General features: G+C 37.2%; 1 protein-coding gene across 2 annotated transcripts in view; it reads left to right on the forward strand.

Annotated features, from left to right (window-relative positions):
- BIRC6 (baculoviral IAP repeat containing 6) overlaps positions 1-23841 on the forward strand; it is a 173959-nt gene that overhangs the window by 39763 nt on the left and 110355 nt on the right. The window contains exons 14-33 of one of the 2 annotated variants that reach the window (XM_065679912.1): positions 3023-3154; positions 4089-4220; positions 4515-4693; positions 5938-6068; positions 6929-7090; positions 7197-7328; positions 7595-7692; positions 8902-9049; positions 12779-12912; positions 14028-14174; positions 14686-14873; positions 15507-15821; positions 16239-16338; positions 16807-17021; positions 17206-17411; positions 17708-18054; positions 18986-19205; positions 20137-20270; positions 22795-22932; positions 23619-23746. In XM_065679912.1, coding sequence (XP_065535984.1) covers positions 3023-3154; positions 4089-4220; positions 4515-4693; positions 5938-6068; positions 6929-7090; positions 7197-7328; positions 7595-7692; positions 8902-9049; positions 12779-12912; positions 14028-14174; positions 14686-14873; positions 15507-15821; positions 16239-16338; positions 16807-17021; positions 17206-17411; positions 17708-18054; positions 18986-19205; positions 20137-20270; positions 22795-22932; positions 23619-23746 — 3386 coding nt within the window. The remainder of the gene's footprint in view (positions 1-3022; positions 3155-4088; positions 4221-4514; positions 4694-5937; positions 6069-6928; positions 7091-7196; positions 7329-7594; positions 7693-8901; positions 9050-12778; positions 12913-14027; positions 14175-14685; positions 14874-15506; positions 15822-16238; positions 16339-16806; positions 17022-17205; positions 17412-17707; positions 18055-18985; positions 19206-20136; positions 20271-22794; positions 22933-23618; positions 23747-23841) is intronic. The other variant, XM_065679913.1, reaches the window with a different exon arrangement.

Consider the following 23841-nt stretch of genomic DNA (forward strand, 5'->3'; position numbering starts at 1 on the left):
TCAGATTATTTCTTTTCTCAAGCTTACTATTCTCTGTGATGCGTATTAGAAGAATTGCCTAGAACTGTGTATATATTTGGTTTTACTTGTTTCCACTTTATTCTTTTCCTCAGCATCATGGTCTGTTTTCACTTACCGTGTTTGAAGGTAAATTGGGGAAACAAACTGGATAAACTGGAATCAGTTGCCCAGGGAGGTTGTGAGTGCTCCATCACTGGCAGTGTTCAAGGCCAGGTTGGATGAAGCCTTGTGTTGGATGGTTTAGTGAGAGGTGTCCCTGTCCATGGCAGGGGGGTTGGAACTAGATGATCTTGAGGTCCTTTCCAACCCTAACTATTCTATGATTCTATGAAACAGTTTCAAAATCCTGAATTTTACACAAAAATACACATAGCTCAAAAAGCTTGAACTGAATTATTATTCTGTACTGCTTGAATCCTCAAGTCATTAAATAATTGTAAATCATCCTAGAGATTGACTGATGAAACAAATGGTGCATTTTAAAATTCTTGATATATTTAGAAGTATTATAATAAATTACTCCAAATCATAGAAGGTATTTATTTGCCAGTGCTTCTTGGATGCATGAGAGAAAACAGCAAGTGTTTTTTTAATAGCACAAGATAATAACTGGCTTACTTGGGAATTCTGTTATCATTTGGCTCATTAAGTAAGCTAAGCAAAAGCTGCAGTATGATTTTACCTTTTGTTCTTTGCAGTGTTGACAGGGTAGACCAAAGTTATGAATGCTTTTACCTTAGGAAGACTCCTAGCTGGATCTAGGAGTCTTCCCAAGTAAGATCGCTGCATCTTACTAGCTCTCAGAGAACCTGTGAGGGGGTAACATAAATTGAAAAGTCACTTTAATGTGAAAGAGTTTGGGCCTCTATTGGGATTTTCCTGTGGTGAGTGTTCATCGCGCGTTCTGCTGCCCCGTCTGCTAGGGATGGAAGGTATTACATGCAGCTCTTACTTTTATTGAGGCATTAATTGGTTATCTTTATCTGGACACCTATTTCTGGAAACCTAGGAAACCAGTTTTTCAGAGAAATCTTGCTGTCGCATCTTATTAAATTGGCGACTGGATATAAAATGTGTTGGGGAGAAGAGAACAGCAAGCGCAATTATAAAAGCTCTTTTTCATTTTCTATTTTATAAATGCTAAGTTAGAACACTCCAGCTAAACAATGGTAACAGTGCTCTTAATTTTGAAAAGGAATACAGGCATACCAAAGGTCACTGACGTGCTTTCATACAACTTCTTGCTCCTAGTATCCCCCTGTGTTTAACAAGAAAAAAAAGTGGCTGGAGATGCTTCTTGAAATACTATAAACTGGTGGTTATCTGAGAATAAATTATTATTGCATAGTAATATTCTTGGAGAAACGTGTATTCTTGTAGGATACAAGATATTTTAAGTGTTTTAACTGAAGTGCTGGCTGTGACTGCAGGACAGCACTCAGTAGGTGTTCTTGCAGGTTCTTCCTTTGGTTAACACTTGAAGTAAAACCTTAATTTGCAGCAGAATTTTTTTCTGTCAAAGTGAAAAATAGCACAGGTGTTCCATGTTGCTTTTCTGAACAGAACCTGCTTTGTTTTCAGCGTGAATTTTAAAATTTATTTACAGATCTGAATGTCAGAATTACTCTGAAAATCTTCACCTGTGGAACAAAACAGTAGAAAGCAAGCTAAACTTTTTTCCTTAATGTTTCTGTAGTAAATATTTCTGAGGAAACAGTTCCCTGAGTTGGTAATTCTTTGAAGATATTTAATTTGGCTGTGAAATAGATCGCTTTCTGTGGATGCTTTACAGTACAGAATATGGATCATAACATATGACAGAGCTCTTTCAGAAAGTGACATTTAGCTTTCTTACATGCAGTGTAGCAGAATTTGATTTTCCCTGTTATGGATAAGGTGGAGAAGGCATGGTGGGGAGGGACAAGGTGTACACAGGCAGTGTGCAAGGGACTGGGGTAGGTGAGAGCACCTGCAAGGCAATCTTGGTATAGTCTTTTCCTGTTTGAGTCTGTAGGATTGGGGAGCCTCAACTAACCAACGTCTTCTCAAGTGTGTTACTGCATTGTAGTTGTTGCCTACCCTTTTTCAATTTCATGGGTTTGGGAAAATTCCTTAATGACATTTGTCTCTTTTTCTGTGCAATGTTGAATGAAGCAATAGGGTACTAACCGTTTCGTTATAGGGAAAGACAAACGTAGGTAATTTGTATCTGTACTGGATATTAACCAAAATGTTCCAATCCCAGGTATATGTAATATTTGGGATTGTTTGGTGGCTCTTGAAAATGTATAAAATCTTCAGACTGAAATTCTGCTAAACCCCCTGTTCCCATCTCATCTTCCATGGAGGGAGAAAGGAACTGAAATATGAAGATAATGAGACCTAAGGAAGATGTGTAGGGGAAAGTTTATTTAGTCAATTTTTTTTTTTTTTTTTGTATGACAGGAACCCTGGAACCAGTTAAATATGTAGTGTGTAATAATGGGAAGGCCAGAGGCATAATTCTTCCAGTTTGAACTAATGTTTTTGATCTGGCAGTTAATTCACTGTATATGCTTCTTGTTCATTTGCTTGCATGTCCTCTTTGTCTATGATTGTTGAAAACCATTGAATTGAAAAAAGAGCTGTGCTTAAGTATTAACAAAATAATGTCTGATGTGCATTCAGTAGCAGCAGTCCATTTATTTGTAGTTTAAATTATCAAACTTTCAATACCAGAATCTAATAACTTTGGAGTAATCTGCAGTTGATTATTAGGAGAAAATAATATGTGCAAAGCAGGCTGTTTACAGGTCATTCAAAGAAATACTTTGTTTAACTATTTGCTGCAACTTCAATTGCAATCCTAGTATGAAAACATGCATTTGTGTATTTGTGGTTCTTGTATTAGAAACAGTGTCATGGGCAGGAAGCTGATAGATTTTCTATGAAAACTACCGCTTCTGTTTTCTGTGAGCCTTAAGTAATGTTTATGATATCTTGCTAATATTTTTATTTCTAGAAGCAGCAGTAGACAGGCAGATCACATTTCCTCTATCTCCAGCTCATAATATTGAAGTGGAAAGAAATGGAAAACCAGGACTGGTTGAATTCAATGAAGAAATGCAGTATATGGATGTAGAGGAACCACAATGTAAGTTTTGTCTGTTACATTTTGTTTAAAATACGAGCTTGCTTTTTTCTTTTTTTAATGATGCACAGGTGTTTCCTTGCAAAAAATTCTCAGCTATTTAAAACAGCTATTTTCTCAGCCTTCTTCAATATGTTGCCTCTCTCACAGGTCTGTTTACCGTAGAACTTGAAAGTTTAACACGGACACACCCATAAAAACCCAACAATAAATCCCACAAAACAACAAATTGCTGCAGTTTTGGTACTTAAAAGTAGATTAGTATTTATTTGAACTTATAAACAGAGTAGAATGACATAGCACCTTTTGAATTTAAACTCTTACCCTGTTCCAGCAGTATTTTATTTGGTTTTAATAGATTTATTTTTTTTTTACTTTGCATACATGGACTTTATAGAGATTGCTGCTGTAAACCAACAAAACCAATAAACAGCTAGTAGGGAATTCATAAGTAGTCATGTTGACTTTTGGCCACATCACACTTGCTGTGACTGTTGTTATAACCTTTTAACGAGTACTCTTCCACAAAATCTGTTAGAGAAACTCTGAAAGGGAGTCACATTGGGTCTGAGTGAGATCTAGAGACTAAAAATTGATAGGTGGAATAAATCAGTTCCAGAACTATGATTCTTTTACTTGGTCCTTTCAACAGTCTTATTTTACACGTTTTGTATTTTGTGGCTCTGATGAGCCAGTCAATGTACATATTATCCTAATAATATAACTGGAAAAGGTTTGAAATCTGTCATTTACCCTTATTGATTTCACTGGAAAAGGTTAAAAGTGAACCTTCTATAATGGTTAGTTTTTCAATGATGCATTGCATATATTTATTGATCAGAGTTTGACATGATATATTTTTAACCCATGCAAATGATCAGATTTTGTGACTCAATTATGAATAATTCAGGTCCATATTACTCATATTTTTTTTAAGGTCTTAGATTGTGTCCATTTCTGGAGGAACACAAGGAAGATATACTTTGTGGTCCAGTATGGCTGGCTACTGGACTTGATCTATCAGGACATGCTGGAATGTTGACTCTAACAAGTCCAAAGCTTGTTAAAGGTAAACCATTTTATTTTGCTATTCACATGAAGTATGCGTGACTAAAGTGCATTGTGTACTTCTGTAGTTAGACTTTGGTTTGTATTTACTTTCACATTGCCAAATTTTGTTATATAACATAATAATGATTTAACTTTTCAAATAGATGCTCAAGTACTGGAATAAATGTAGCTGAGCTTTGTGTCTACACTGTATCTGTGAATTTGAAATCTGTTTACAACTTGCCCCTATTAAACTATGTAAATTCTCTTTTCTCCCTTCCCCTCTTTTTTTTTTTTTCCTCTCAACTTTTAGGCATGGCTGGTGGCAAGTACCGCTCATTTTTAATTCATGTTAAAGCAGTGAATGACAGAGGAACAGAAGAAATCTGCAATGGTGGCATTAGACCGGTTGTTAGAATACCATCTCTCAAACCTCAGACTAACAAGGGCCATTCCCTTGCTTCACTATTGGCAAAAGTAGCAGCAGGCAAGGTAATGACTGGCCAAGAAAGACATCTGTGTTAAAGTTGTAGAAATGGTATGATTTATGGAATCTGAAAATAAAGCAGCTGTTAGGAGAGTTAAGATCCATTAAAATTACTTTTTTAAGAGTTAACACTGTGTTAAAACCTTCAAGAATCGGAGTTCAGCATCTCTTAAGTTGTTTTCTCTGTGCAAATTTAGCTGACAAGGTCTGTTCTGGAACTTCCCCATTCTGAGCACTTGATTTTGAAACTGGTGTTTCTGTGAGTGTTTTCAGTAATGCATAAACCTCGTCCTGCTACAAAGGATTATATTTGTGTGTGTGTATTTTACTCTTGATTGTTGTAAGATCAGGTGATACAATGCACATCTTTTGGACACTATTGGAAGGGTTAGAACATAACAAATTACAGGGCATTGCTAAATTTGATTATCTATATTAAGGCAATTAGTTGGTTGATGAGAATATGAGCATGAGCTGGCAGTGTGCGCTTGAAGCCCAGAAAGACAACTGTATCCTGGGCTGCATCAAAAGGAGCGTGACCAGCAGGTGAAAGGAGGTGATCCTGCCCCTCTACTCTGCTCTCGTGAGACCTCACCTGGAGTATTGTGTGCAGTTCTGGTGTCCTCAACATAAAAAGGACATGGAACTGTTGGAACAAGTCCAGAAGGAGGGCCACAAGGATGATCAGGGGACTGGCACACCTCCCATATGAAGACAGGCTGAGAAAGTTGGGGCTGTTCAGCCTGGAGAAGAGAAGGCTGCATGGAGATCTCATAGCAGTCTTCCAGTATCTGAAGGGGGCCTATAGGGATGCTGGGGAGGGGCTCTTCATTAGGGACTGTAGCAGTAGGAAAAGGGGTAATGGGTTAAAACTTAAACAGGGGAAGTTTAGATTGGATATAAGGAAGAAGTTCGTTGCTGTGAGGGTGGTGAGGCACTGGAATGGGTTGCCCAAGGAAGTTGTGAATGCTACATCCTTGGCGGTGTTCAAGGCCAGGTTGGACAGAGCCTTGGGTGACCTGGTTTAATGTGAGGTGTCCCTGCCCATGGCAGGGGGGTTGGAACTAGATGATCTTAAGGTCCTTTCCAACCGTAACTATTCTATGATTCTATGAAAATTAGTCTATTTTAGTACATTGCTCAAACTGAGGTGAAATTTTACTCAACAGTATTTCTCTGAACAATGTATACAAACGAAGCAGTCAAAACCAGTGAGATTTATGATTTTTTTTTTCTCCCAAAACAACAGGAAAAACCATCTAGCAAAATTGAAGCCACTAATTCTTCAAGAAAATCAGATAATCTGAGAGGTTGTGACTTACTTCAAGAAGTATCTGTAACAATTCGAAGATTTAAAAAAACGTACATGTCAAAAGAAAGGTTAGTAGGTGTTTTTTAATTCTAAAAAATATTAGCTTTAATTACACTTACCATTAAACACTTAGTTCAGACTAGGTCAGGTCAGACTATGGTTTCAGATTATTTCATACATGTGTCTTACAGAAAGTCCTGTAAATTGTGAGTTTGAGAGCACTGTGCTATGCAGTTTGTGGTAGAGTAGCACCCTGCATGAAATTTTATGTTGAGTGATTATTTGCTGGACTGGAAAAGACAAATATAAATACATCTTCTTGGTAAATTAGCTAAATTATTTGGACACGTTTTTCGTTCTTTTGTGTGGTTGTGGGGTTTGTTTGGGTTTTTTCAGGGTTTTATTTTTAAGGAAGCATCTTCCCTTTCTATTTACATGTTGGCTTGTTTCTTACAGCAGAAAATATATTATTTGTCAAAAAGTTTAGAATCAAATGTAACTAGCAAACTGTTACTCAACAACTGTTTAAAGTCCTATGAACTGGTACTGCAGACCTAAATACAAATAATACAGTATTTAATTTGTATGTAATGGTCTTAAAGAGGCTGCAGAGAGGTATGTGCAAATGATTGCCAAAGAGTGTTGCAGATGGTGAAAGTTTGTCTAGGTTTGGAAGTTACTGGACAAGTTAATAGGAAGAAAAAAAATCCTTGAAGGCTAGTAGATATACACAGAAGTTCTGTGAGCAGAAAACAGAAAGACTGGGAATGTGAGCTTGGAAAATATCACATATGCTTATGTACTACTCTTACACAGGCATCTTTTTTTTGCCGTTCCTAGGTCAGGATACAAAGCTGGAGGGACAATTTTATGGGAGAATGGCCATGTTGGATAATTCTGTTTTTCATTTCCTTCCCTTCCTCCCTAGAGTTCAACGGTGTGCCATGTTACAGTTTTCAGAGTTCCATGAGAAGCTACTCACCACTCTTTGCAAGAAGACAGGTGATGGTCTGACTACAGAACATGCTCAGAGTCTTGTATTAGACACGCTTTGTTGGCTGGCTGGAGTATATTCAAACGGACCTGGCAGGTAAGAGAACTTGTGCTTAAAATAGCATGGCTATTTCTCAGCATTAGCTCTGTTAAAAAAAAAAAGTTTTATACGGTTCTCTAAAATATGCAACTTGTTGTTACAGCTCAAAGGAAGGAAATGATAGCTTGCTTTCTAAAACACGTAGATGTGTCTCTGATATAATACGTGTTTGCTTCTTTGAAGCTGGGCGGAGCATAGCTCACAAATGTGCACGATTTCTTGCACTATGCATCAGGTCAGTGCTAATTATTTCTATATTTTATATATTTATTTTTTATGTATATTTTGAAGGGTTTCATGCAGGTCTGAATTGTAAATGCGTGTCTGTTACCATTTACCATCAAATTTATAAAGCAAGAAGATCTGGAAGATCTGCTGAGGAAAAACGTATTAGGCTATGATTGCAAAGAACATCAGTGTTTCAACTTCATCTTATGGGGGAGATTTCACAATTTGCTTTTACTTCATTAAATTCTAAAGTGTCTGTGTGGTTCTTTGTAGCAATGGCAGGTGTGACCCAAGTCAGCAGGGGTTTGGATCAGTTCTTCTAAAAGCTTTACTTGACAATATGCCTCTTCTGCCGGCTGCTGCAACAGGTGGTATGTATACAAAGTTTGTTGTCATAAAAATGCACAGTACATTTGTTGTTTGGCATGTTTTGTTGGATTGTCTTGTGAAATAAGAATTAGATAATTATTCAGTTAGTAAAAACTGCTTCTTGGAGTGGTCTGCTAGATCATATCCAGGTATGAAGTATGCATTTGTAGACTATGTAATTTTAAACAAATTAGCTGGGTTAGAACAGAGTGCTAAGACACTGAAAGGTGTTCAGCAACCACACATTCTCTTGACGTTCTCTCACATTCTCTGAGAGTCAGGTTTGTCTGTTACTTCTGAAAATTAGAAGATTTATTCCCAGGAGCCTTGCTATCCGAATGATGTCCATCTAGCAATCCGTTTCTGTTACTTCTGCACCAAAAAGAAATTTTTAATTAAATTAAATTCCTTCCTCATCTACACTGCAGAATAATGGTATGTTAGGACCTTGTTGAAGCCTTCTTAGTGCCAGATAGAATGGAAAGATGACTTTAGTACTCATATTTGGGGTGGCAAGACCTGCTTTGTGTTTTTCACAGTATGACATTGTTGAACTGCATCTAGCTTGGCATCATCAAGGGGTCTTGTAGGGAAATTAGTTTGCAGTCCAAAATGCTTGTTGTGCTGCTATCCAGATAAAACATTTATCATGCAGCTATTGAGGATCTGGAATGCTTGGGGAGAGTTGGAGAAGGAACCCAAGGTTTGTGTTTCTGTACAGAACCACTGTGCTATGCTTCCAGAACTGATTTGCAAAGGAAATAGTGCCTCCAGCAAATACAGAATAAGGAGACAGCAGCCAAAACAGAGAGGAGTTGAATATAGAGTAAGGCTTGGCTCTGAAGGAATTTGCACCCCTAGCCTAGCACCTTAGTGTATCAAGAACATTTAGATTCTTGTGCTTAGTAGAATCAGTGGGCAGAAGCAAGGAAAGAACTATGTGCAAAGCTGTCTCTTGGAAACCGTTTTTTCTTCAATTACGAATTAGTTGATAAGAGAATTTGAAGTGCTTGTGGAAAGTAGTGATTAGAGAATGATTCTAAATTGAAGTATCTCAAAAAAAAAAGTGGAAGGGGGAGAATGCTTCCTAGTCTGGATTCAGTAACCATTAGGTACTTCATTGATTATGCATCAGTGTATTCTTTCTGAGTGGAAAATGCGTATCATGTTTCACCTTGAATTAATTTTTTTTTCTTTTTTTTTAAATGCAGGATCTGTGTATTGGTATTTTGTCTTGCTGAATTATGTAAAGGATGAAGATTTGGCAGGATGTAGTACAGCTTGTGCATCGTTACTAACTGCTGTGTCCCGACAGTTGCAGGATCGCCTAACACCTATGGAAGCATTACTTCAAACAAGGTACTAAGAAATGTGGTGGTTGTAAACTTAATAAAAACAAGCATAGAAGCTAATGCCATCCTCTGGTGTCTAAAAAAAGGTTGGCCATTTAAAATAGTAGGATTTTCCCATATTTCTTGAGCAAGGATTAATTCGGTACAGCTCTAGAAAATAGTTTTGACTTGTGCAAAGTTCAAGAACTAGAATCATGGAATAGTTAGGGTTGGAAAGGACCTTAAGGTCCTCTAGTTCCAACCCCCTGCGATGGGCAGGGACACCTCACTGTAAACCATCTCACCCAAGGGTCTGTCCAACCTGGCCTTGAACACTTCCAGGGATGGACCATTCACAGCTTCCTTGGGCAACCCTTTCCAGTGCCTCACCACCTTCACAGTAAGGAACTTCTTTACATCTAATTTAAACTTCCCCTGTTTGAGTTCTAACCTGTTACCCCTTTTCCTACCACTACAGTCCCTAATGAAGTGTCTCTCTCCAGGATCCTTATAAGCCCCCTTCAGATACTGGAAGACTTCTGAGATCTCCATGCAGCCTTCTCTTCTCCAGGCTGAACAGCCCCAACTTTCTCAGCCTGTCTTCATATGGGAGGTGCTTCAGCCTTTTGTAGAATTGCACCTTTCTGTAGGAATTGACTCATTCCTTTATATGGCATGTTTCCAAGTGCCTCCTCTACATAGCATATTTGAAATAGAGAGGTTTTTTTCCATTTCCAGTTGCCCACTTTTGAGTTTGTTACATACGATATTTCAGATCTATTAGTGGTGAGCACAGCTGCCTGCATCTCAAAGGAAGTTTTCTGAAGTGAGCCCCTGCTCTTGGCATCCTTCAAGCTTAGATTTTTTGAATGTTTCTTGATAGTGTTTTACTGATTTTCTTCTTTGAACTAAAGTTGCTTTCTAACTCCATATCCCCATAGTTAGAATAAGAAAAGCATGAGACAAATCTATCTGATCCCATATTTGATTATGGTAGCTTTTGTCTTTAGCAATGACTGACTATTCCCAGACTTAGTTTACAAATTTAGACAGAATTTACTGTCTTTTTCTTTATATGTCTACAGATAAGAGAATACTGTAATTTCTCTCCTTTTTTTTTAAATAAAAGATGAGTAGTAATACCTTTTTTTTTTTTTTTAATAATTGAGTAGGTACCCATTGCTTTACTCTTTTTCCCTTCTCTCCTCTCCCTGAGTTGTATTTTATCATATTTGTGTGCATTTGCTTTGAAGTTTCTAGTAGATTTTTCCTTCTTTGTTACTGTTCCCAGGTACAGTAGCCAACCATTTGTTAGTCAAATAAAAGCAGATGTCTGCTTAAAGGACCTGCACATTCATGTTGTTTTAAGGCAGAGTAGTTCTCATTTTACTATTTTGTGCTGCAGTGAAGCAAGTAAAACTTGCAAGGATAAGGCCAGGTGGCTGTGTTACATGACTTGCAGTTCAGAGAATAACAAAAAAAAAGGAATTTCAGACAATATTTTAGGCTGTCCCACAACAAAGCAGGTTGGTTTGTCTCTAGCAAATCTGACAAATTTCTCCAGCCTGTTCTTGAAAGCATCTGATTAAAGTAGTCGTAGAATTTAATTGTTCTAAATATTTTAAGCTATTACATGGCTTAATTATTCTTATCATTAAGACATGAACTGTTTCCTTCTGCCTGTGTCTAATCTGAAATATATTCTGCAGCAGCTAAAGGCTTCTAATGTTTAAACGTGTCCTGTCCACTTTAGCGATATTTAATTCTTAACGAATTTTGGATGTCTAAAGGATGTTTGCATCTTGATCATGTTCTCCAGATCTGTAGTCATTCTTAAAGCATTTCCTTCAGCTGTTTTCTTTGGTCCTCATCTTCCTTGAATTGTGGTACACAAAATTGTAAACATTGTTCGAGTTAAGATCACTGATGACTGAAGCAGAAGAGATTTCACATATCTTATATTCATTACTCATAGATGAATAGGGTGATGGGGCTTTTTATGTGACATTGTTGATCCAGTCTTTGGGTTTTTTTTATTGATGTATCTTCTGTATCCTGTTCTGGAAAGTGTTGCTAGTGCATTTTTAAACTGTGAACCTCATCATTCCTGTTGGAAGATCAGTAAAAGGCACTGTGCTTATTTAAATATGTTCTGTCCAAACCAGATTATTTCACTCTTTGCAATGCATTCAGATTCTGATCCAGTTTTACAAAGGTCTTGTAACCCCTTTTTACATTTTATCACCTGCTTGCTTAATAAATCAAACTCTTCACTTAAATCATGCAAGTAAGCAGTTTTAATGTTGAGCTGACCTAGTGGATTACGCTTTTGAATCTGAGCTCTAAAACAGGTTGTGAAAGTACCCTACTGAATTTTGTCTGACCATTTTTGTGTGTTTTAGTAACCACTATACAGTAGAATGTTATCTCATGGTTGCTGCATGTCCTTTTTTCATAAGCAAAACATCAGTCTTGCCAGAATGTACAGTATGCACTGCTCCATGCTTGTAGAGGGCAACCTGGATTCATCTAATACTTATTATTCTTAATATAAAGTTTTCATCTTAAATTTGCTACCTTACTAGGTGCTTGTAAGTGATTATTGTCCTTCTTTAGAATGTCATTTTCTGATTAGTTACAGTCTTAGTACTGTGTGGCAAAAAGCATTGAGCCTACCTAATATGGAGGCATTTTAACAGAGATGTCTAGAGCCTGTCCTGCCTTGTTGCTGGTATGTAATATATAATACTATAAGTATTTGTGTAGACATTTATCCTTTTGTGACTACTTGAGCAAAAAAGGCACTTAAACACTCCAGCCTTCTCAGTGTCACTTGATGGGGGCTTTCCTCCCCTGCTAAAGAACGGAGAAGTTGCTCCAAGGCAGAGAAAAGGAGGTGGAGGAACTTTGTGTTGCTGCTGGTGTGTTCATGATAGTGTTTGATATTTTGGTTCTTACCAGTCAAGCCACAAAGTGTTACATGTTTCTCACTTTTGTATCTACACAGATGCATTCTTTCTTTCTAATCCTGTTGAATAATTTGGCCTGATTTCCATTTTTTAATCCTCTTGTCAGTTACTGTTAATAGATATTGGTACACAAAAGAACCCAACACTGATTCTGTTATTACTTTGAATTTTCCTTTTCTTGGCTTATAAAACAATAATTGATTGGGGACTACCTTGTTAACTGTGAGTGATTGTATTATTTTTTCTACTGCCAGAGTAAGAGTAGTAAGATCTTCTGTTGAGATACTTAGAGTATTCACGAGTGTTGATTGGTATTCCTAGCAGCATTTCCTTTTTTCTTCTTACTGTAGCTGGAATGACTAGCTGAGGTTGAATTAGTTTTGCTGTTTTGGAAAACAGTACTGTGTATTTATTGACTTCAGAAAAATGTCTGATTTACTATGTGCAGGCATGCATATTGCTGTGTCTAATTGTCTGAGGCTTGTAGTTCTAGTTTCCATGTCCGAGTGTGATTATGTGTTATGTTTATAGGACAGTATTACATCTTCAGAAAAACTTATAACACTAAGTAAGTAACTCTTTGTTACTAAGTTGTTTGAAAAGGTCACCTAATAAGTCACTTTAATGAAATATAATAAATGGTAATTTCTATGATATGTCAATTGAATAAAAAGAATAGTTTGGAATATAGTAAAACCTGATGATTAAATAATTGGCCTTTTTCTGTAAATGATTTTATATAAATTCTTGGTGTTTGAATAGTGTTCTTTGTCTTGTTTTGTTTGCAGATATGGATTATATAGTTCGCCTTTTGATCCAGTTCTGTTTGATTTGGAAATAAGTGGCTCTTCTTGTAAAAATATATACAACAGCAGCATTGGAGTACAGTCAGATGAAATTGATTTGTCTGATGTTCTCTCAGGTATGTATGTTTTACAGTTACCTATTGTGGAAGAATTAGTAATTCTTTCTACTATACTGTTTTCCTTTAGTGAGGATAGGATTTTATACTTGCCGTCTGTTTTATAGCTGTACATAATGAAGTTCAAGATACTCTTTGCATCTTGAGATCTCTTACGTTTCCTGTAGCCCTTAGGGCAAGAAAAAAGACTCTTTTTGGTATCTGTTTTTTTCTTATCCTTTGGAAGATCTAAGAAAAGGCTAGAGATTAAACAGAAAGGCTGCTGTCGTTTCCTGAGTCTGAATTGTCTAGGAAGCATCCGTCCTTTCTATTGAACAACTTCCTTGAGATGTGTTTTAATTCATTTAAACTAGCAACCACCTCATAGACAGAGAAATCGAAATGGATTTTTCTGAATTTGGCAAGCTGTCACATGGCACTCTTTTACTTAAATATTACAGATTTAATGAGATGTTCTCTGTTTCAGACACATTAAAATACCTTAAAGCATATTTATATCTGTCCTCTTAGGTTAGGTCATAAGTGAATCTTTAGGCCTTGTAGTGTCCTAAGAATAAGATAGTTGTTACCTTTCAGGAAACTCTTTTCATAGCAAACAAATTCATCAGTCATAGTGACTTCTTTCCTTGCCTTTTCTTGTATGCTTTTGTCCATCTCCTTCCCATCTCCCTCCATACATCACTGTGAATTTGTTAGTATATTGAGTAGTAGTCTAGTTTTTATTCCAACTTGGTGTATGATCTTGGTCTGTTATTTCCTTTCTCTTCTTTCCTGCAGCATCAATACTTCTGCAAGGTAATTTTCTTACAGTGTGGAAAGAATAGATCATCTTGCATAATTTTTATCTGGAATTAAGAAGATGGCACTATGCTATTGCTGTCACATTTGTTGGTGTGATTTACTAACATACTCTGCTCAGATTTGGCAACATTATCCATTAAAAAATATATTACCATTTATATTGTGGATGTGATAGTGCTAAGGTGTTTGTTCCACAAAGTGAAGGAATAAAATATGTGAATTATGTTTAGTTGTTCCTTTCAGCTCTTCATGACTTGAAATGTCACTATAAAGAAAACATAAGCTCATTGTACAGATATTTATTTCTCTTTCAGGAAATGGGAAAATATGTAGCTGTGCAGCTGCGGAAGGTAGTTTTACTTCCCTTACTGGACTTCTGGAAGTTGAACCTCTGCACTTTACCTGTGTTTCAACAAGTGATGGAACTAGAATAGAAAGGGACGATGCAAGTACGTTTACTGGTATATACAATTTTTCATTTTTTCTACTTAGCATAGTTCCACAATACAGTTATTTTTAATCGGACATAATGAATATTGTGTGCCAAACAGATTGCATATAGCTTTGTAAGTGTTGAAATGTGTTTTGGTTTTTTAAATAGTCACTTCTTGGAGCTTAACAAACAAACAAGATTCTAAATGTATTAAATCGGATCAATTTTTTTCTGTCAAAGAGGGTAACATACAAGCTTGCATCTTTACTTTAAAGCCTTATGTGGCAAAAGAATTCCAGAGTATTAGGTGGCTTTTCTATAATGAGAATGTTGCATCTATCATGAGTGTGCATAGTCTATAAACCATATACTTTTTAATTCAACACAGTACTACTTTGTAGCAAGAACTGGATAAAATGAGATCTTCCTGTTGTTATTACATGGCTCTTAACAATTAGTAAGGAATTAATTTAAAGGTGTGTTTTATCATTTATTTTCTACATACATGTTTTTGTTTTGTTTTGTTTGCTTCATGCCAGTGAGTACGTTTGGGGTTACCCCAGCAGTTGGTGGCCTCTCTTCTGGAACAGTTGGGGAAGCCTCGACAGCACTGAGTTCAGCAGCCCAGGTAGCTTTGCAGTCTCTCTCTCATGCAATGGCCTCAGCCGAGCAACAGCTCCAGGTGCTGCAAGAGAAACAGCAGCAGCTTTTGAAGCTTCAGCAACAGGTTGGAGGCTATTTAGCTATTTTTTAATGGTGTCTCTAAACTTCAAAAGCTGAGAAAGTAGTCACAGAGCTAGTCACCTTTTTTTTTATTATTTTTAACCTTTCTCCTTTTTTTTCTCTATACTGTATGTGAGGAAGGAACAGCTCTGCACTGTTACTAATGCTAAGAGTGTCTCCCATGCTTCTTTGGTCTTTCTGACTTATTTTTTTTGTTATTTGGAGGGTGGGTTGGGAGTTTGTAATCAAAACCAAGTCTTAATACATAAGTGTATCAGTCTGAAATTGAAAAAGCCAGCTGAAGTGAGAAGTGCAAATGCTGACACAGAGAAGTACCAGTCATAAAGCCACTGTCAGTATGAAGCTTGGCTGTGCTGACCCTGTTTTGCTGTTCACTTGTAGGTATTTTATTATTTTTGCGTTCTCCAATTAATTACTCACATTCCTCAGCAAGGAAGGTTAAATTGAATAGTATTTAATTTTTCAGCTTCTAGTTGGCTGTCTAACATGCCTGTTTTGAAGGTAGCTTGGATTTATTACATTTAGTTTTATAATGAAAGTTGCACTTGAAGTTCAGTACTACTGCTGTGTTCACAAGTATTATCTGCTGCATACACTGCTTTAATTTTCCCCACAGAAAGCTAAGCTGGAAGCAAAACTGCATCAGACAACAGCAGCGGCGGCAGCAGCAGCATCAGCAGTTGGTCCTGTTCACAACTCTGTGCCTTCTAATCCAGTAGCAGCCCCAGGGTTCTTCATCCATCCTTCAGATGTCATTCCACCCACACCAAAAACAACTCCTCTATTCATGACTCCACCTTTGACTCCACCTAACGAGGCAGTTTCTGCTGTTATTAATGCAGAACTTGCTCAGCTTTTCCCTGGTTCAGTCATTGATCCCCCAACAGTTAACCTTGCAGCACATAACAAAAATACAAGCAAGTCCAGAACGGTAATTATTTTTGTTTGTTTTTTGTTAGGGAAACAAAATGCTCTAAGCTGTATCAGGATCTGATTTGTACTTGAGTGCTAGTAAAAAATCTGTTGATTTGGATGAGATGTAAAATGTACAGCGCTAAATTTAGACTACATGAAAAGGAGGACTTATGAAAGCATGATGGAGTTGTTAATAGTACCTCAAATGGTTTCTTTTAATTGGAGCTAGCTTAACTGTATGAGGAATTATTAATCCTTTGAGCTTAGTAGTTAATGTATTTTTATGGTTCATGCTCAAATGTAACTGTAGCGAGTGTTGTCAAAATTATACATCTTTAAATCACAAGAGTTTTTCTTAGTCTTCTGAAAAGAGCAGATTATAAATGCATAGATTTTAATGACTTAATTTTACTGATGTTTTCCCACTCCTCAGAATCCACTTGGATCTGGTCTTGCCCTTGCAATATCTCACGCTTCACATTTTCTTCAACCTCCACCTCATCAGTCAATTATTATAGAGCGAATGCACTCAGGTAAAAACAGAATTCCTAATAACAATTTTGACACATTTTCAAATAAGCGGAATATGTTCCAGAGTGTTGAGTAAGTTGCTTAGCTGCAGTCTCACTTGGCTTTCCAAAGAAAAGATATTTCTCAGTTGGCATTTCTATTGTATCTGGAAAATTTAAGTCCCAGTATTCAGTGATGTTTATCAAGGTAAAAGTTCTGGGAGCTGAGAGAGTATGTTGGGTCTCTGAACAGAGAACCTGTTCTGAAGTAATGCTTACAAAGCCTTAAGAACTTCAAGCTAGTTGAAGCCAAAATTTCTTTTCAAAGTGTGCAAGCTGTAGTAAGATATTCTGAGATTGTGCAGCTATTTTTAGCCTGAGATATACACCTGTTGAACAATATGTAGATAATGGCTTTATTGTCTGAGAAGTAACATCTCTTTGCTGTTTAGCACACACTGGTATTTAGGCCATCCTGTGTTTTTCCGCTAGGAGCAAGAAGATTCGTGACCTTAGATTTTGGAAGACCTATACTGCTGACGGATGTATTGATTCCCACTTGTGGAGATTTGGCTTCTTTGTCAATTGACATCTGGACTTTAGGAGAAGAAGTGGATGGAAGGCGACTGGTAGTGGCTACTGACATTAGCACGCATTCACTTATTCTACATGACTTGTTACCACCCCCAGTTTGCAGGTTTATGAAGGTAAAAGTTAATACAGACTGCATACTCTGTCTTTTAAACTCTTGATCTTTGGTAATATATGAACTTTCTCTTAAGTTCTCTTTAGACCAAACTTTAGTTGGCTGTATTTTTTTAAATTAATTTTTTACTTCATTTTTCCTGTTTTGATACAATTATGTTACAGTATAGTTGTGTTCTCTTTCAGATCACTGTTATTGGTCGATATGGTAGCACAAATGCCAGAGCAAAAATCCCGTTAGGATTTTATTATGGCCATACCTATATCTTACCCTTTGAAAATGACTTGAAACTAATGCATGATCCCCTCAGAGAAGGTGAAGCTGCAAATCAGCCAGAAATTGACCAACATTTGGCAATGATGATTGCATTGCAAGAAGACATACAATGCAGGTTAGAAGAATGTCCTTCCTGATTATTTGAACTTAAAATACTGGGATATCATAATGTTATAGATGTATTTTTATTTTTTTCTTCCCATGATAGTCTTCAGACTAAAGAAGACTTTGCCTTTGTTGTAGAGTTATATCAGTGAACATCTTTTATAGTAGTAATAAAAAGACTACAGCTTATTACTGTTGTAACAGTGCATTCAAAATGGACCAGAAGTTGTATTCTGGCAGGATGACTAAAATGTATTGGTAGTTGCTGGTATCTATTGAATTGTCTGTTGGAATGTTTCCCTTTAGGTACAATTTGGCCTGTCACCGGTTAGAAATCCTTCTGCAGAGTATTGACCTGCCACCACTCAATAGCGCTAACAATGCCCAGTACTTTTTACGAAAGCCAGATAAGGCAGTAGAAGAAGATAGCAGAGTCTTTTCTGCTTACCAGGACTGCATTCAGCTACAGCTTCAACTCAACTTGGCTCACCATGCTGTTCAGAGGCTCAAAGTAGCTTTAGGTGCAAGCAGGAAAACACTGAAGGAGCAGTCTGATCCCAAAGAGTTGGTTCAGATGTCATCCACAGAACAGTTACGCACCATCATTAGATACTTACTGGATACCTTGCTTAGTTTGCTTCATTCTTCCAATGGTTAGTATTCTTTGAAGTCTTGATACTTTTGTCATGTTAGTAACAACAATTTGCAAGTGTTTCTGCTTCTTGATCTATACTTGCCCACTATAAAGCTTTTGTGCTATGTTCAGATATGTTTTAATATGATTTTAGTATCTGGTAACATATAGTGCAAAGGTTCACCAGTGGATGACCTGAGCACTTCCTGCTACTGAAAAGGGTAGGAGAGGGTGTTGAGGTCTTTCTCCCTTTTCTGTAGTCCTGGCTGCATATTCCTTTGTTAAGACACTTATCTGATCCCTTTGTAGACTGATTCAGTTTGCTGAATTAACAAAAGACTGCCCAGGCAGAATGTTCAGATTGGTTTTATAGTTAGAAGCAGCTTGTGGAAGGATCCATGAGGATTGAAGCCTGTGCAGCACCTGGGATAGATTAGACAGTTATAAGTGGGGAGGGGAAGCAGAAATTGCTCAGGGGGTAGTAGGAGTGGGCTGTGTGTGGGGAGTAATAAATCCATTATCTCCACACAGTTTGTGATTGTTAATATCCAGCAAGGATTTTTATTTCATAAACTTGCCATGGAAAGAGTTCATGGAGAATCAGAATTGAAGTCTGAATAGGAGTGGGGGGGTTTGTCTTGCTTTGAAAAAATAAAGGCAAAACATTGTTACATTGTCCTGTTGATAGGCAGCTGTGGCTAGGGTTTTTTACCCTGTGTAGATTCTGTGGGAATATTTGCACAGACATGAAACAGATTTGGTTTTGGCCAAGTTGCCTGGTCTTTATGTGTTACATGCAAATCGCCATCTCCCCATGTGTTCCTTCGTCCTTCCCCCTATGCCAATTAGTCTAATCTTACAGTGTTTAAAACTTCCTACAAACTCTTTCCTCCTATGTTTTGAAGCCATTGTCTCCTTAAACATTGTTGCTTCTTATCTTTTCTTGAAAGGGCACTCTGTTCCTGTGGTTCTGCAAAGTACTTTCCATGCTCAAGCTTGTGAAGAATTATTTAAACACCTGTGTATCAGTGGAACCCCTAAGATACGGTTGCATACTGGCCTTCTGCTTGTTCAGCTCTGTGGAGGAGAAAGATGGTGGGGTCAGTTTCTGTCAAATGTACTGCAAGAATTATACAATTCAGAGCAACTTCTCATATTCCCACAAGACAGGTAAGCTGTGAGTCTATATTGATATGTTACCTTTAAATCACTTCAGTAATTCCGTTGTTCATAACTTAACATTGGAATTGACAAAATATGGCTGAAGGATGCTTACCCATCTCTATTGCACTGATTTAAGAAATAGTCCCCAGAACCACTGCAAATGGTAAATGTCTGATTTCAGTTATTTATTGCACCTATTTGGTGCTTGCGCCCCAATTAGTTGCTCTTTTTCCTCACTTAGAGATCTTTGCATACCTAGCAGGATTTCTCCCTAGTGTCAAAAATTGCCTTCTCCTTTACCAGGCTTAAGTGCCCCCTTATTGTAGAGCTACTTTTCTACTGCATTTGGAAGCAGGGTTGAGACAGGAAAGCATACTATTAGCATTTAATACAAAGGAGTTCTCTAAGAGCAAACAAGCATAGAGCTGAGCAATGAATGTTAGATGTGTTGATTGTTTCAGGTAATTGATTGAGGTCTTTGATATTCTAAACATTAGCATTTATTTTAATCAAACGTATTTGCTGTTCTGTGGCTTTCTGCCTTATTTGGACAGCAGTATTTATATCTTCATTATTTTTTGAAATTAATTAATTCAAGGATATAAGAATATTTAATTCTCTATCCCTGCTATGTAGTAGATCATATCTAGTAGGAAATAAAACAGATGAGATCTTATGTCAGATGTACAAAGTAGAATGCTCTACTGACCTCTCGAGGAAGAAAGAGAAAATGTTCACCTTAAAACACTGCATTATCCTTTCAACAATAGACCATGAAATCCAGTTCAGTTGCTGGGCCCATAGTACTGCTTTCAGTAGCAATCTGCTTGTGTCTCAGATGAAAGCCTAGGGAAATACTGTTCTATAAGGGGTGTTTCACGGTATTACTGGATCTGAAAAAGAAATAAAATCTTAAATATGTAAATTTTATTTTTAGGGTCTTCATGTTGCTTTCCTGCATTGGCCAAAGATCGCTTAGCAACAGTGGTGTTTTAGAAAGTTTACTTAATCTCCTGGATAACCTGCTGTCACCACTGCAACCTCATTTACCTGTGCACAGAAGAACTGAAGGTAGCCCTCTGATTTGGGAATGTGTATTTTCATATTCTTTATAAGCTAGAAAATTGAGAGACAAGCTCACAATTTGATGCATTAAAAGAAGAAATTGCTTTGTTACTCTATTTCCAAAACACAGTTGTCTTTAAAAATGCGCTGAAACTTCTTGTTCTTTAGGTGCTAAAAGAGATTCCTCCCCTCACCCCCACTTAAACCTGAACAGAATCTATTTGGTTGCTTTTAATTCAGCTAGGAATCTTCAAAGTTTTAACTAAGTGGGGGAATATCCAATGTATAAACAGCTCCAGTCTCTTTTGTGAATAACTTTGGAATTTAGAATTTTGGAAATACATGCCGTTTCTGCTCTGGAGATCCTTTTCTAACTTTCAAGCTTTTGAGGTAAAATGCGGATATGAAGACAAGTTTGTTAGGTGTATCTGTGAGGTTTCTGCAGACCTTAACCTTTTCTTTTTACCCTGAAAAATTACTGAAGTTAAATTCTCTCAACTTGATTTTCTCCGAGTGTTTTCTTAACCACCTGAGGTTGAAGAAAATGCTCGCTTTTGAAGTTATCAGACTCTAGGCTACTTCATTTGTTATGTACATATAGCAGAGCATTGTAGAAGATTGTTGTTGAAAATTCTTAGCCTTGTGAAGTTGGTAAATGCCAGCTGAGACTCTCCTTACTTATTTACCTTGTCTCCTGATGTAAACAAGCCTTCAGCTCATGTCAGAAGCTGTCCTATAACTTCCCATTGGCCTGTCTTGTACTTTATCATGGCCATATCCTTCTGTAGTCTCTAACTAATTTGAGCCAAACCCAAGCTTACATCTCCTCTACTTCTGTTTGCACTCTCCCCACAGCTGCCAATTCCTTTCATAGCTCTTGCCTTACTAGTTGTCCTCATGGAGGACTTTAGGAAGCAGAAGTAACTGATACTTCAGAGCTTTATTTGCTGGTCTTCCAGCTTCCTTCCTCCTGGACAGTACAGGTGAGTACTAGGGCATTATTATGTGTGATGGAAGCATCAGGTGCGGCAGAAGAAATCCCTTCTTGAGAGCTGTCATGAATAACCGAGTGTCAAAGGGGGAAAACTTAATGGGGAAAAAGTCAGAAAGGAAAAGGACAATCAGAGCAAGAGGTGAGTGTTGTGGGTAGAGAGAAGTTGTAAGCTTTGAGGTGGAGAGGGGGGAAGGAGTAAGCAAAAGACACTTGGAGGGAGGGAGAGAAACTGAAAATTTCTATTTATTGACTTTTTTAAGAGATAAAAGGGAAAGAAATGCACTTATTTAGACAGAAGTATGAAAAGGTATATACTTCACCCTGCAGCAGGCCTCCCTCCTTTTTATTCTGCCAACTTAAAAGGTACGTAGCAGTCATCAGTGCTACTCATTTTTATTCTTGCAATTAAGTCTGCAGTTCCTGTTCAGGTCCTGTAATGGAGAGGCCTCCTGTTCCGCTGCCTGCTTGGGGTGGGTTGCTTTCTGCCAGTGTGGGCAGGAAACTGGAATTAAGTCATGGCCTGTATCCGATTGCTTGGGCTGACAGCCGCTACGTGTGATTTTGGAGAAAGCATTCCTGTGCTTTAGTTTTCTTGTTTGATCTAGAATTAAAAATAGTGTGAGCTAATTAAAGTTTTTTTGAGGTCAGTGAATGAAAAGTGTAGTGTAGTTAAATGTGGCTGTCAGCGCAGTTCACAGATTTGAAAATATGTGTTTAATCTCCAGTACTGATGACTTTACTGTATTGACATGATATACAAGTATGCTGTCTGCATAATGGCTGTGATTAAGTGGTCATTAATTGTAGGCTTCTGGTCTTTAATGAGCACTCATAAGTTCACTTCAGAAGTGTACATTTGCATTTGCACACAAAGATCTTTCATGCATGATATGCAAGATATAGGGGTTTTTCCTGCCTATACATAAAAATACTGCATTTAATGTGTGTGAGACTCAAATAGGCAATAGCCAGTTCCGAGTACTGCCAGCATGGTTCATGTCGTCTGGACTCAGTCTTGGCTTTCTGACATCTTAATCAAATGGCTACATGAAAATACACTAACAAAGGAGTAAGAATAAAGGTATTTGGGTGCATGGTTCTAACTGTCTTGTTGGAGACCTGGTTGATGGAGGAATTTCATACTATGGAATGTGAGACATCTAATTTATGTGTCTTAGTGCGAGCAGCTGCCATTCTGCATTTGTTTTTTAGGAAATGTAAACATACAATTTTTGGTTATTTCTTCTTTTAAATGCTGCTTAATTTTTAGCTTTAGCAGTAGAGGTGAAGCTGTTGCCTTCTGACTTCCTCAAACTTAGAGAACTGTAACATACTCTCTTGCACCTGAGTTCTATACTGAGTGTTGGATTTCTTCATTTGTGAGTGCTCAGACTCATATCCTCATTAAAAAAAGAAAAAGGGTGTGGAATCTTTGTGGCCTAGTGAAATATAGGCCATCAAATGCTTTTTATGGTTTCTTTAGTTTGTTATGGCTTTAAATCTTCATTAAGACACTCAAATCTGTTTATTTTGAAGGAGTTTTAGACATTCCTATGATCAGCTGGGTTGTAATGCTGGTGTCCAGGCTGCTGGATTATGTAGCTACTGTTGAAGATGAAGCAGCCACAGCAAAGAAACCTCTGAATGGAAAAGAGAGGGATCGATTTTTGACAGGTATTTAACACTTAATATCAGATACTTATATATTCAATTCATGTGAAAAATAAGATTTTAAAAACAGATGTTGTGATCTTTTTATTTGCACTGTTGTCTGCTTCCCCCTTCTTAGAAACATAATCTTTCATTTTTTTAAATGAAAAATGGAACATTGATTTTAGTTTGTAAAATGCTTGTATATTATCCTGTGACTCCATGATGAAGCAATTTAGATTGCACTGTATTGAGACAGTTTGTGTTGTGAGAAAATGACTTCATAACTGCTTTCATATTTGCCATGGTATTTGTAGCCAGTGTTTCTAAATGCATTTTTTGTCTCCTTATTTTTTTCCGTTGAAATGAATTAACTGTGGTTTTCTTTGAACATCTTTTCTAAAGATAAAAACTATAAAGCTTTTGTGTTATGGAAGCTGTTTTGGTATTTTTAGTTATGACAGTCTTGCTTTCACACCCTTACATGTTTTAAAAATAGCAAAAACAAGATGGTACCGCTGGATTTTAAAATAACACAAAAACATTACCATCAGTGGTGATAGTTGCATAACACTCAAAGAGTTAGATTTTGCTTGGTTTTTTAGCATTTAGTGTACAGGCATGCTAACCATTGCTGCAACGTAAGTTCTTTTCTTTGGAGTTAAGTGAAGTTTAATAATATGGATTTTTTTTTTTCCTATTTCCATTAGGAAACCAGTGGAGTTTTATAAATAATAGCCTTCACACTCAGAGTCTGAGCAGATCTACTAAAGGCAACAGTATCCTAGATAGAGTGTATTCCCGAAAGATCAGAAAACAGCTTGTGCATCATAAACAGGTGACTTCCAGCATGGTAGTGGCTATTTTCACACATGTATATCTCATTTCTTTGAACAGCTTTGGCCCTGGGACTCATTCAGCCTTGCTTTTGCA

This window comes from Lathamus discolor, chromosome 5, assembly GCF_037157495.1.
Source record: "Lathamus discolor isolate bLatDis1 chromosome 5, bLatDis1.hap1, whole genome shotgun sequence".
In the NCBI taxonomy this organism is placed as follows: Eukaryota; Metazoa; Chordata; class Aves; order Psittaciformes; family Psittacidae; genus Lathamus; species Lathamus discolor.